This window comes from Vipera ursinii (assembly GCF_947247035.1).
Source record: "Vipera ursinii genome assembly, chromosome: 2".
In the NCBI taxonomy this organism is placed as follows: Eukaryota; Metazoa; Chordata; class Lepidosauria; order Squamata; family Viperidae; genus Vipera; species Vipera ursinii.
In genome coordinates, this window is record NC_139513.1 from 65,740,115 (window position 1) to 65,754,848 (window position 14,734).

Sequence of the window (14,734 nt, forward strand, 5' to 3'; positions counted from 1 at the left end):
ACCTCCTCACAGTTTCCTACCAGCTTCCAACAACCAAAGTCATTGGGAAGCTGGTAGGAAATTGTAAGTCCCAGGTGGCTGGCAGGCAGATCAAGTGGCTCCCGCTCGGTGGGATAGGGAGTGAAGGAATATGTGGGTGGCCAGGGAGATGGGGCACAAATGTAGTAGGTCTTGGAATGCTTCTGCCATGTGGGAGAAGGAGTGTGAGGATGCATGATGGTGAGGATGGTGTAAGTGTAGCAGGGATTGAAGTGGCTATTGCCAGGTGAGAGAGGATGGGTGAATGGCAGGGGGGTAAAGTACAAGTGATGCCTATTAGTTTGAAAGAGAACAGAAGGGGTCAGAGCCTGTCCAAGTTCTGAGAAGAGGTGGAACAGATTCATTGGTCTGGCTTACATCCTGGTTTGCAAACGTTAATTTATGGCTTGGGATGTTATTGAACCCTGCAACAGTGGCTTATTTAAAAACCATGGCTTATTGCTATGGCTAAATCCATTCTCAAAGGCAATCATTCAAACTGTATTGTTAGAAAACAGTTTACGATAAAGGCAGAAATAATGACCATGGATGGAAATATAAGACAGAAGTACTTTGTAAGCTGAGAATTGTATTGGTCTATGGTGGGAAAACTTCAGAAAGAGTCTGGTATCATCTTTTCCAAGCAGCCAATTTTATTAGAGAACATACATTTTCCTTCTAATGTTAATTGAAAAAGTACAAGAAGACACAAGACAGAAGTACTATGCCTGGGAAATCTCAGAAATATGTCAACAAACCTATTAGCTCCCACTTCTACTTAATCTATTGCTTGTCTTACATGAAGGCAGAAGCCAATTTTCCAAAACTGAGTCTTAAATCTGCCATTCAGCAAGTCATTTGGAGCTTTCTTGGGAACAAACAACTTTGGAATAGGTTTCACTGCAGCTGGCTTCCTGCTGCAGCTGGGATTATTCTGAGAATGGGTGGGAGAGAAAAAAAAGCAGCTTCCTTTTGGCTTTTTTCAATGACAAATGGGTGAGCGATTTAGCCAAGATACACACTGTCTTTTCCCCACATAATCAGTCTTTGATTCTGTTGAGTAACTGTAATCTATTTCTATGATTTTGTAATAAATTTGCAGACATTGACAAATATTTGCTTTTCTATCTGAGCTTCTAATTTATGTTTCACCAAAGTCATTGCAAGACTGCCTGATCTTGTTCATTCCTGCCAATGTCTTCGATCATGGGGAGATGTCTGCTGTTTTATATTCTGCTGGCAACAATTCCTGCTGTTGGATCTTATGATTTTCTAATAAATAATGTCAGAAATATCAAGGTAAGCATACGGAAAGGCAGATTGGTATTTATTCATTCATTTATTTATTTATTAGATTTACACCCCACCAGAATCAAATGGCTCTCAGTGACTTATTGATATTGAAACCATACGAGTTATGCATGCATTGTTTTGACATTGAACTGCTAGCAAAAGTCTCCAGTGGAAAGTCTCACTTCTCCTGGATACTGGAAATTACAAAATCTGGTATCGTGAAGTACTATTTTTGAAATTGCAGTATTACAAACCCCATTCTTTTCTGTTTCCAAAGTTTCTACTAAGTTTATGCTACAGTTTTTTTAATGTATTGTACTCCAACAATACTACCTATTTTGATATTAGGCACATACACAAACACAAATTAAATGTAACAAAATATTGATCCATATATAAACAAACAATCCTAGAACTAAGGAGAAACTTCCTGACAGTTAGAACAATTAGCCAGTGGAACAACCTGCCTCCAGAAGTGGTGAATGCTCCAACACTGGAAGTTTTTAAAAGACTGGCCAGCCACTTGTCTGAAATGGTACAGGGTTTCCTGCCTGAGCAGGGGTTTGGACTAGATGACCTCCAAGGTCCCTTCCAAATTATTATTATTATTATTATTATTATTATTATTATTATTATTATTATTATTATTATTATTATTATTATTATTATTATCATCATCATCATCATCATCATCATCTTAGGCTTTATTTAGTTTCTTTTCGGGTATTGTTTTATTGAGCTGCTCTTCTATACTTGATTACATGATATATATCATCACAGTGCAATTATTTAGGAGTGACCAACCTGTACATGCCTATTAATAACAAAAAAAGTGAGAAAACTGCTAATTTATTAATGAAACAAACAGAATGGCAAGCGGTGTGTTTTCACATTCTGGAATGCAGAAATCCTAATCTATAGAGAAAGAGTTTAGCTACCATTATTTTCTAATTTGTACAGACTAGTGTTTCTTAGAGGGAACCTGAATTGGGCAAAGAATTATATGTTGGAGACCAAACTACTTTAACCCATATTTTATCTTTATAGCTGATTAAAAAAAAACGAGAAGGGACAGGGGATGGAAGACATTGAGGCAGATACAGATTTTGGACTTAACATGTGTGTGGGTTGGAGTCATCCCACTCCTAGTATGGCCCACTCCAAATATTTGCAATGAGAGGAACATATCTATAAGGGCTTTTCTTCAGAGGAATTAGGAGGGGAAAGGCAATTCCAGTTGGGACTATAGTGAAAGAAGAATGATAAAAAACCCTCTTCTTCCACACAATAATACTGATCTAGCTCACCCCTCTATACATGTCAATGCCCAAATCCACATACATCCCTTGTCCTGCCAGAAGCCCAGGACACCAAATATCCTAGGGCATGGAGCCTCATTCCTCTGCTAATATCTTAACGGCAACCTGCAGGCAATGGGGTTTGTGTAGGACAATGGGGTTTTTCTCTATTATCCCTCCTCAAGACTGCATGCAGGCAATGGAAGGTCCTCAGAAAGGATTCATCCTGCAGCATCCTAGTGGCACCAAGTATCTTTTACCATGTTGGTTGTTTCACAAGCTCCAAATGCAAACAATTTAGAAATAAAAATCTTCCATAGAAATGGTGAGCCATTTGTTTTAACAAAGGGACATTTTTAGAATTGCACAGGCAATTTGAGTTATTACATTTTATGGATCATATAAAATCATGTTTGTAAACTTCATCTGGTTCAGAAGGTGTTATTGGCTGTATTGTGCAAACCTTACACTGGCTGCCTTCCAGTGTATTTTGGCCTGTAAGGATCAAAGTATTTATTTATTTATTTATTTATTAGTTTTTATAAACCGCCCTTCTCCCGAGGGACTCGGGGCGGTGTACAGAGGAAGGAAGGTATACAGATGAACAATAAAAAGTAATAAAAACAATAGTGAAAACAAACTGGGACCCCAATTAACGCTATCATGCCAGGCCGGACTGCTGGAACAGGAAAGTTTTTAAGTCGCGACGGAAGGTACGGAGGTCGGGGGCCATCCGGATTTCGGTTGGTAAACTGTTCCAGAGGGCCGGCGCACCCACTGAGAATGCCCTCCCCCTGGGGGCCACCAGCCGACATTCCTTGAGCGGTGGCACCCTGAGGAGGCCCTCTCTGTGGGAGCGCACAGGACGGTGGGGTGCTGACATCGGCAGAAGGTGCTCCCGTAGGTAGTCCGGACCCATGCCATGTAGGGCTTTGTATGTCATTGTTAGCACCTTGAACTTCACTCGGAAGGCAACCGGAAGCCAGTGCAGCGCACGGAGGAGAGGTGTGATATGGGAGTATCGGGAGGCTCCCAATAGTGTCCGTGCCGCCGCACTTTGCACCAGCTGAAGCTTCCGAGTGGATCTCAAGGGCAGCCCCATGTAGAGAGCGTTACAATAGTCTAGGCGAGAGGTCACAAGGGCATGGGTGACTGTACGTAAGGAATCCAGGTCTAGATAAGGCCGTAGTTGGCGAACTAGTCGAACCCGGGAGAAGGCCCCCTTGGTCACAGCTCCTTCTAGGGAGAGCTGCGAGTCTAGGAGGACACCCAGGTTGCGGGCCCTATCAACAGGGGGTAGTAACATGTCCCCGATGTTAAGCAATGGGACATTCTGAATATCCTGGTTTGCCGGAACGTACAGCCATTCAGTCTTGTCCGGGTTCAGTTGAAGCCTGTTCCTCCCCATCCATTCCCGGACCGCTTTCAGGCAGCGGGACATCACGTCTAGGGCATCACTGATATTGTTTGGAGTTGAGATAAAATGCTGGGTGTCATCAGCATACTGATGGAACCCTACTCCAAAACTGCGAATGATCTCACCCAGCGGTTTCATGTAGATGTTGAACAGGAGAGGCGAGAGGACCGACCCCTGAGGGACTCCGCAAGCGAGAGGCTTCGGGGTCGACCTCTGTCCCCCTGTCAGCACCGACTGCGAGCGACCCTGGAGAAAGGAGGAGAACCAACGCAGAACCGTGCCTCCCACTCCCAGTCCCCTGAGGCGTCGCAGCAAGATACCATGGTCGATGGTATCGAAAGCCGCCGAGAGGTCTAATAAGACTAGGACAGAGGAATAGCCCCTGTCCCGGGCTCTCCAGAGATCAAAGTAGAAGTCCAAAGTGCCAGTTCTTCCTATATCAATCTGTTCAATCAAAGAAACTATTAAACATGGGTAGGTGCATTTCAGTTAACATGGCCATCAGGTCAAAGGGCATCAGGTTGAAGAAAGCTGACAACCTTTCTCTTGAGAGCTCAATGCTTGGACTTTAGGAAGGTCAGTAGTAGGGTGGAACTTTTTAGTGGTAAAGTTATAGCATTTCTTCCCCTGGAAATGTTTCATTAATTTCTTCATCATTTTGTGAGTGACAGAATTATTTATTTATTTAATTCAATTTATATGTCACTCACTTCACTATCAAGCAATTCTGGGACACCTACAGAAAATAGTATTTTCATCATATTCTTTCACTAGTTTTCAAAGTTTCTGTCATCAGCATAACAACAACAACAACTGGCTGATTGTATGAAAACCATAACTATATCTGCCTCTTGGAAAGGACTTGATAGCTGGATAAAAATGTCAAATCCAGTCTAAATATCTGGATGTGCAATGAAGCATAATAAAAATAAAACCATTAGTACCACCAGGGAACAACATTTTTCTATGCCAGGTTCCTTGGGAAAGACTTGATAGGTGAATAAAAATGCCAAATCTATTCCAAAGATCTGATGGACTGTGCAATAAACCATAGTAATAATAATAAAGAATACACTTATACGGCACCTAATTCTCAGTTACTCTAGGGCAGGGGTCGGCAACCTCGGCTCTTTTATGACTCGTGGACTTCAACTCCCAGAATTCCTGAGCCAGCATAGCTGGCTCAGGAATTCTGGGAGTTGAAGTCCACGAGTCATAAAAGAGCCGAGGTTGCCGACCCCTGCTCTAGGGTATTTAGAATTGTTAAAATATTTTTTAAAAAACAAAGAACATTATAACATTACATTACAAAAACAGCACAAGGCAAAGGAATAACGATGGTAAAAAGAATAAATCCAGAGGAAAAGAGAAAGAAAGAAAAGGACATCGATCACCCACAAAAAAGGCCTGGGCAAAGAGGTGGGAGCCCAGGCCTTTTTTGTGGGTGATCGATGAGCCATTCAAATATCAGGGGGAACCTTAGTCCAGAGAACAGGCAAAACCATTTTAGGAGCTGGGGTGGCGCAGTGGTTAAAATGCAGTATAATAATAATAATAATAATAATAATAATAATAATAATAATAATAATAATAATCATCATCATCATCATCATCATCATCATCATCATCGTCGTCGTCATCGTCATCATCATCATCGTCGTCATCGTCATCATCATCGTCATCATCATCGTCATCATCATCATCATCCTTCTGAAGTTCAGCAGTTCAAATCTCACTAGCTCAGGGGTACACAACCTTGGCTCTTTTATGACTCATAGACTTTAACTCCCAGAAATCCTGAGTCAGCCATGCTAAGGGGAAAGGGAGAGGTTTCCAAGCTGAGCCAAGCTGGCTCAGGAATTCTGGGAGTTGAAGTCCATGAGTCATAAAAGAGCCAAGGTTGCCTATCCCTGCACTAGCTCAAGGTTGATTCTAACTTCCATCCTTCTGAGGTTGGCAAAACGAGGACTCAGATTGTTGGCAATATGCTGACTCTGTAAACTGCTTAGAGAGGACCATAAAGCATTGTGAAGGGGTATATAAGTCTAAGTGCTATTGCTATTGAGCCTGCTTTCAGACAGACTGAAAAGGAATCTATTTAATGTAAACCCAGTATGATGTTTTATTTTGAGCTTTAAATTCTTATAAAAGCATGCTCTTAAAAAGAAGTTTAAATGACAGAGTAGAATTGAAGACCCCATTAGTCATGGACCTCACTGGATAATATTGAGCCTGTTACTACCTCCCAATCTATATCCAAGAGGGTTGTTGTGAAAAACAATGGAAGAGGAATTTTTCAACTTTTAGAGGAGAGATGGGATAGAATCAGTGGTGGGATTCAACTATGTGAACAACTGGTTCTCTGCATGGATGCCACTTCCAGAAGTCCATTCTGGGCCTGGGAAACAAAAAAATTAGCTACCAGTTCTGCCAAAGTGGTGCGAACTGGCTGAAATCCACCACTAGATATGATGCATCTAATGAGTGGATTAAATAAATACAGTGCTTTTTTTGTAAAAGAAAAAGGTGCCGGAACTCACACATGTCATACAACCCACCTTGCCTACCCTACAAGGTTCCATCCAAAAAAGGTGCCGGAACTCCGTTCTGAGCGTTCTATGAGGAAAAAAAGGCCTGAATAAATATGTTAATAGACAGATGAATGTTGCAGCAATGAATTATTATTCATTATTATTATTATTCATTATAATTATTATTCAGAATTATTATTATAAATATATCAAAACATTTACTATAACATAAATTTATTTAGTCATTTAAATTTCACTAACAATGAATAAAAATGTATTTTTATTATTTTTTTTCCAATACAGAAAAGAAATGTTGCAGATGCTGTAAGTATTCTCTTTTTTATGAGCATTGTGCTGGAAAACCTTTCATCCTATTACACTGATTTTGAGCTGAACTGCAGTATTCATATACATGCTCTAGTTTGGGTTACCTTTGTTTTTAGTCCAGATATTGCAGATACTGAAAGCTGCTGCATGTTAGAAACTGTGGAGCATTGGCAAAATGGCTTCCAGTTTCACTTTGTAAGGCTGTTGAATTGAGATTTTGTTGCATGCTTTAGGTGAGAAGTGTGTGCATAATGGCTCCAAGCTCTGTATCAAAAGATTCTACATGATTTCCTTTCATTAAGCTTGAAACAATTGTCTGTAAGAATTGTGCACCATAAAAATGAGACTAATATATATTGGAAGACCAGATTGTAATATCTTGATCCTGTGTTGCTTTTACTAGTCTATGTATTTATGTATCTACAGTATTTATATCCATGTAACCAAAAACGTTTAAGTTGGGATAAAATGGAAAGTCTAATGGTAGCACTATTAGTCTTTTTTGAATGTCAGTACATATTGAGAAAATGGATACATATCTGTTGTTGTTTCTAGTTTTCATTGTGCCATTAAAACTTTGTTCTGAACTTCTGTTTGAGTTATACCAATCTTCCCAATTTGAAACTGGTTAATGTCTTTCACTAACCCACCAAGTAAATGCTCATTTTTCCAGAACACGGTTGGCATCGATATCCATAGCATGAACATTGATTCCCATATTACCTCTCGATTTGCTCATAATGTCATCACCAGTCGGGCCATCAACCTTGGCAATGTATCTAAGGAAGCCTTCTTTGATGTGGAGCTGCCAAAGACAGCATTCATCACAAGCTTCACCATGTATGTACATCTATTTTCCCAAATGACTGAGTTGTGAACAGACTACCCAATTTGGCCTTCATGGAGTCATTGCCTTAGGTGAAAAAAGTAGAAATTAAGTGTAAGTCTGCACCTTTGATTTCAGCTTTCAAATATGTGAACTAGCTCAATTTTGGAATTAAATTATCTTTGGCTACTCTCAATTTGCAAAGAACCTTCTCTGTCTGTCTGCCTGTCCCTCTGTCTATCAAATTTATAACTACCCATCTCACTACCCATTTCTACCCATGTACAAATGATTCTGAGCAGTATACAATAAATATAATAAAAGAGACGATAAAGCCCCCACAAAAATACTAGAGGGAAAGATAATTTTATGTATCCCCATCAAATGGAATGGGGTTTGTTCATTCTTAGGGTCCTAACTGATTACATGTTTGATGTCTAGTAGTAACTGCATTATTCTTTCATAATATTGTAGAATAGGGAAGATTAATCTGTGATCTCCAGATTATTTCAATTCCCACAGGACCCTGTGAGCTGTAGTTTAATCTTTGGGGAGGGCCACAAACTTCCCAGCTCTCTAAGAGACACTCCTTTTGAATAACAAATTCCATTTAAAAAAATAAAAACGTAATCACATTTTTATTCTATTTGGCCCGAAGAGAGTATTGGAAAACATGTTTTAAATAAGCAATTGCCTAACTAATCTCTCTTTTTATTTTGTGATGAACAAAGTCTAACTGCTGCTTCTTTCTGTGCACTGTCTAAAAATGCCAGTGATTGAACATGGTCTTTGTAGAGCACATGCCTCACCACAGAGCTAAGACTTCCCTTTCGCAGAACATCAATTACAGTTGGGTGTTTTCTTCATAATTGTCCTGTGTTTAATTGCAGTTGTCTAATCTTTAAGGCAATTGTGATAGAAATGTTTCCCCTTTAAAGTAAATCATATGCAGGGATATATAAAAAAAATTGGTGCACTGAAAAGAGAAAGACCAGAAATATTTTCATGTATAGAATACTTTTTCTTTCCTAGGACAATTGATGGTATGACATATCCAGGAACTATAAAGGAAAAAGAAGCTGCTCAAAAACAGTACCAACAAGCGGTTTCAAAAGGACAGACAGCTGGTCTAGTAAGGTAAGATTTTTTTAAAAAAAATCCTGGTGATTTATTTCAGGATGACAAAGAGAGAGAAATGTATGGATTTGTACACAGATTCTTGGCGGAAGTGTTGACTGTTGCACAGTTATTTCAACAAATTGCTAGTGGGCAAGAATAAATATGTTCAATACTATTTGTAAGTCCAGATTGTGCGTTCAATGAAGCATACATGCACAAGGACTGTACTGTTTGATGTACCAACATCAAAAAAAATACCATTTTGAATGGGAAAGGATGAGAAAGTTTATAACTATTTACAGATCCATTATGTAAGGGGAGGAGAATTTATCAATTTTTCTTATTTATTTTTTCAGTATCCAGCCAGGGTGGATTTTTTTCTATGTTTAATGTTTTGATGATTACTTTTACTTTTGACTTTTTCGTACACATTTTTTTTCTTTTTCTTTTTGTTGTTATTGTTGGATATATGTTTTTTTCTCTTTTTTCTATATTGTAACTTATTCCCATTGATAAAACATAATAAATATATATTAAAAGAAATACCATTTTGGGGGGATATAGGAGCTCCATTTCTCACAACTTGACTTTTTTGGTTTAATTTCACTGACGTTTAACTTTTAAAAATTATTCCTTTAAATTAAAAAAATACTAAAATGCATTTTATTTTAATGCAATGGTATATATGCTCAATTGAAAAACTGGGCCTTTCTAGAGCTTCCGGGAGGAAGACAGAAAAATTTACTGTTTCAGTCAATATTGCATCATCCAGTGAAGTGGTTTTCGAGTTGGCCTTTGAGGAGCTGCTGAAACGAAGATTTGGCTATTATGAGATGTTCATAAAAGTCAACCCAAAGCAGATTGTCAAGAACTTTGAGGTAAAGTACTTCTGAATTTACACATTGATGGTGTTTTTTCAGAGTGGACTTAAATGAGTGGACATAATCTTATGCAGAATTGACTTTGGAGACCGGTGTGTGGTGTAGTTGGTTCACATGGTGTGGTAGGATGGAGGGTTTGTTGTCACTGTGTGTTGAGGGGGGAGGGGGGAGCATGGGGGGAGGCTCAGTTAATCTCAATGTACACATGTTGTACTTTGACAATAAAGGTTTATTGATTTATTTATTTAGTACACATTTTATAATTTTCATTACTATACCTTTATGCTGCTTAAGATGACAGTAAGAACAGATAGTAACTGTTCTTCTCAAGATTCAAAGAAAGATTTAGAAACTAACATTAGTATGGGTCCTCTTTGGTGGCCACTTCCTGAATTTGTCAGTGAATTTGTCAGTGACAGCATGACTCAAATTAACATTTCAGATTGAAGTCAACATCTTTGAACCCCAAGGCATCAGTTATTTGGAAGCTGAAGGTTCATTCATCACCAATGACTTGTTACCGGTCTTACAGAAGTCTTTTTCAGGAAAAACGGTATAGTAGATAACAAACTGAGCCAAAATGAGTTTGATTTGTTTTATAACAAAATAGGAAGCTTCAACACTGGTTTATTTTATTTAATTAAAGTATTTCTACTGCTGCTGATCTCATGTGTAACGACTCTGTATGGCTCACAAAACCACATCAAAACCAAAGTAAACAATAAAACTAACCACCAAAAAGCCTAAGCGAATCCTGATCGATGCTTCCTAACTCATCAGCAGACATAGGACTCCATCATTTTATCTCTGTGTTTGGGGAAAGAGCCAGCTGTTTTCTGGCTTCTGGAAAGCTTAAAAAAGAAGGAGAAACTGACAGATCTCATAAGGAAGGCTGTTCCCTAGAACGGGGGCTGCTATAGAAAAGATATGCTTTCTAGGACCTTCTAGGAAATTAAGGGAATATATTAAGGGAATAATATATACACTGGACATGAAAAACCAATAATTAAACTGGAAGTGTAGAACAGGCCCACAGTTCCAAACTGTGCACCACAGTGTCTGCTGGCACCACAGCGAATTCTCAGGGATGCTGTGGGATTATTTTACTACTTAATAATCTTGTAGTAGAGTAGACCTGACAAGGAAACCAAAGCCATGAAGGTCAGTGCTCCTTTTTTGCAAAGCTTTAGTAAACTTGCAAGTCTGAATACACTTCCCCCCCTCCCCACCTTTATTTTAAAATGAACTAAGGAGGGTTTGTCTGAAATGGTTACTCATATTGCATTCTGGACCTGGGCACAAGCCGCTTTTATCTGACTGTTGCTTCAGTAGTGCCATGGTGCAGTTTGGGAACTGCCAAGGTTCTGTGAAAAATTTACTGAGACACTTAAGGACGCATTAAAGAGAGAAGGTTTGGGACCCTCTTAACTAGGCAGTTATTTGAGGGAGTAACATGAAGGTTTAGATTGTTTCATGTGCAAGGTGTTAACTTCTCTGTGAAGCATGTATTCATATTTATAGATCCCCACTGAACATAGATTGCATATGAATGGTTAAATCTGTTAAATTTATATCTGAGTATTTATAGATGTGCATGTGTATACATTGTGTTTTCAGGGTCATGTTTCTTTCAAGCCAACTCTGGATCAACAACGGACCTGTGTAGACTGTCTAACAACACTACTGAATGGAGATTTTATTGTAAAGTATGATGTAAACAGAGAAACTTCAGGAAACATACAGGTAAGCAGGAGTTAGTTAAATGGATGTGCTAATTGTATCTTATATACTTCATACATTTTTTACCTTATTTTTCAGATTGTCAATGGATACTTTGTACACTTTTTTGCACCAAAAAATATTTTACGTTTGTCTAAGAACATTGTTTTTATCATTGATGTCAGCGGGTCCATGTTGGGACGTAAACTGGAACAGGTAACCCAATATTTTAAAGTCAGTTTCAAGGACAACTAATGCTCAAATTAGCAGAAAGGCTCTCTCAGTTTGCCTCATTACTTTTCTTTGCCAGCACTCTTGCATCCCAGTTATGATGGCCATGATCATGTGATTTAATACTGGCCCCTTTTAGATGTGCATAGCACATGCCATGCAGCATATAAAAAGGAGGACTTCATTCACACAGTAGCTGCCATCATCTCACCTTTTTTATCCCCTCCAACTCACATCAAACTTCATGACTGAAGGGAAAAGGCAAGAGGTAAGCAGCAGTCAGACTGCTGCTGAGACAGACTATAGTCAGACTGCATTTTAACATGGAACTCATATTTGCATCTTATGCCAATTGAAGGTCTCCTATACAGAGGTTCTCAATGGTATGGAGAAGAGATTTTGGAGGATGGCACATCTTCTGGCCTATTGCAAGAGTGCCACTTCCTGTCTGCCATTGGAAACTGTACCTCCTTGGCTATTCTTGCTGGGAGTTAAGATGGAACAAGAGGAACTGGACAGTTTATGCACTCTGTTTCTTCTAATGTTTTAGTTGATTTGGTCATGAAAATATTTATCTTGTGGAAGGCCATTTCCAGGAAAATGATCTTTCCCTTAGGACACAAAACTAAAGGGTCTCTCTCCACCCTTGTGCAGAGGAAAATGACCTTTATTAATACATCTCCCTTCTTTTGAAAGTTAGGAATCCCTTACCTGCTTTTAATATGTTTCATCCATAATAATATCAAGACATTAATGTTTCTATGGCTAGAACTTTCACAAACCCTGTGCTTGGAGCAGAATCAAAAAGATGCAATTTGGTAGGTGGTGCCATGCCCCCCCAAAAATGAGGTCCATAACAAAGGGCTTCCAGAAAGGCTGAGTGCCTAATCCAGAAAAGGCACCAAGGCCAACCAAAGGGGGAGGTTCCGGACCAATCTAGAATTCTAAAATGGCTTGGGGATAAATCCCATCAGTTGCCACCAGTATGGACAATAGAAAGGAAGTGTGGGACTGGTAATCCAGAATGTGTCTCCAGAACCAAACTGCCTATTTTTGTTATGAATCCTAAACTATATCCTAGTTTATACAGCTTTTCCATAGTTGATTGTGCCTCTGTATATAGCCAAACTGAGTTCCTGTATAAATGAAAATAATTGCTGAAAGTAACCAAGTTAAACTTGTATATCTTTATCAAGGTTCTTGTTTTAAGCATTGTTCTAATGTTTAATTTTAGACAAAAGAAGCACTGCTAAAAATATTAGAAGATATAAAAGAAGAGGACTACATAAATTTTGTACTGTTTTGGGGTGATGTACACAAATGGAAAGACACTTTAATCAAAGCCACTCCTGAGAACCTGGCAGAAGCAAGACGTTATGTTCAGCAGATTGCTATAGATGGATGTATGTTTTGTGGTGAAATGGACTGAATTTATTTAATTGTAATAACTAATAACATTTGCAGTTTCTTTATAGCAGGGTAGCATGTAAATTCCAGCAAGGGAAGAAAATGGTGGGGGGGTTCAATTTTCAGGGGACAGAATAAACTTCACCTATCTTTCATTATTTATTCATTTTTATGCATCTATATCCTGAGTGTCATTAAAAAAGATGGATAACAACAATAACATCACCTCTTTATTATGTGTAATCCAATTAATATCATCTAAAACAGTGTTTCTCAACCTTAGAAATTTTAAGATGTTGGGACTTCAATCCCCAGAATTCCCTAGCCAGCATCTTAAAGTTGTTAAGGTTAGAATCAGTAATCTAAAAACCTGATGAGATTCTCTGTGGGGAGAATTGCAAGGGCTTCAAAAACTGCATGTCCCTGTTCCCTGAGATAAGGACATAAAATGAACAAATGAAGGAGACACAAACAGTGCTGAATATTATGTTAGTGAATCAGGATACACCTGTAATTTTATCACAGAGAGTCTGCATGGCAATTGCCTCATAATGGATGTTGAAGGCCACCTGGTGACATCCACAGTGTCATGCCATAAGCTCTCTCCCTTTTAGTTTTCTGTGTCAGATATAAAAAGGGGGGGTTGTGTTTCAACATTGCATTGCTGATTTTGTTGTACTGATTCTCCATGTCTGTCCCTGCCACAGTGCCCTGGTCTATTAGTCTCCTTCATTTCCAATTTGTCCTGACATAAATGCACACATCTTTGATGTGTTTCTGTATGTGAATGTATATCAGTGTCTTATATGAAATCAGACTATTGCCCAGTGGTGGGATTCAGCCAGTTCGTACCATTTCTGCAGAACCGGTAGCTAATTTTTTGTTGCCCAGGCCCAGAATGGACTTCCAGAAGCGGCATCCACACAGAGAGCCGGTTGTTCACATATTTGAATCCCACCATTGCTATTGCCCCTTGGAGCGGAGTACAGGTTTGACTAGCTAAGCTAATAGCTCTCCAGGGTTTCACGGATATCTTTTGAAGTACCACAGTCTGAGATTCTAGCCAAAGATTAAATATAAGAGATGTAGCATATTGCTCTACTGCAGGATTTTGTAAGCTGTAATACTGCATGAGCTCAGCCATAGATTTGACTTACCCTCATTTCTTAGATATAATAGCTTGAAGGAAAGAAAGACAATTTTAAAGAATAGATATGGCACACAGAGAAAGGAAAAACAAATTTTATCATGGAAGCCCAGCTGTTGGTTGAATGTTACAACATTCTCTTTCATTATATAAACCTGTAAATACAAGTGCAAGTGTGTGGAGTATAGTATTACAGAATATAGAATAACACAGTTGGAAGGGACTTAGAGATCTCCTAGTTGAAGCAGAAAATCTTATACCATTCCAGACAAATGGCTGTCCAATTGATTCTTAAAAATCACCAGTGGTGAAGTGCCCACAACTTCTGGAGGCAAGCCGTTCCCCTGATTAATTGTTCTCACTGTCAGAAAATTTCTCCTTAATTCTAGGTTGGATGTCTCCTTGATAGGTTTCTGTCCATTGCTTCTTGTCCTGCGATCAGGTGCTTTGGAGAATAGGTTGACCTCCCTCTTCTCTGTGACAATCTTTGAGGTATTTATTTTCAATTTGTGCACTTTTA

General features: G+C 38.9%; 1 protein-coding gene across 1 annotated transcript in view; it reads left to right on the top strand.

Annotated features, from left to right (window-relative positions):
* Window positions 1-209: 209 nt before the first annotated feature.
* Window positions 210-14,734, top strand: part of LOC310634819 (inter-alpha-trypsin inhibitor heavy chain H3-like) — a gene marked incomplete at both ends in the record, with an annotated part of 35,478 nt that continues 20,953 nt past the window's right edge. The window contains 9 exons of the mRNA XM_083353355.1: window positions 210-265; window positions 7,001-7,079; window positions 7,558-7,724; window positions 8,743-8,847; window positions 9,545-9,707; window positions 10,153-10,263; window positions 11,328-11,453; window positions 11,529-11,645; window positions 12,895-13,063. Of these exons, the coding sequence (XP_083209481.1) occupies window positions 210-265; window positions 7,001-7,079; window positions 7,558-7,724; window positions 8,743-8,847; window positions 9,545-9,707; window positions 10,153-10,263; window positions 11,328-11,453; window positions 11,529-11,645; window positions 12,895-13,063 (1,093 nt within the window). The remainder of the gene's footprint in view (window positions 266-7,000; window positions 7,080-7,557; window positions 7,725-8,742; window positions 8,848-9,544; window positions 9,708-10,152; window positions 10,264-11,327; window positions 11,454-11,528; window positions 11,646-12,894; window positions 13,064-14,734) is intronic.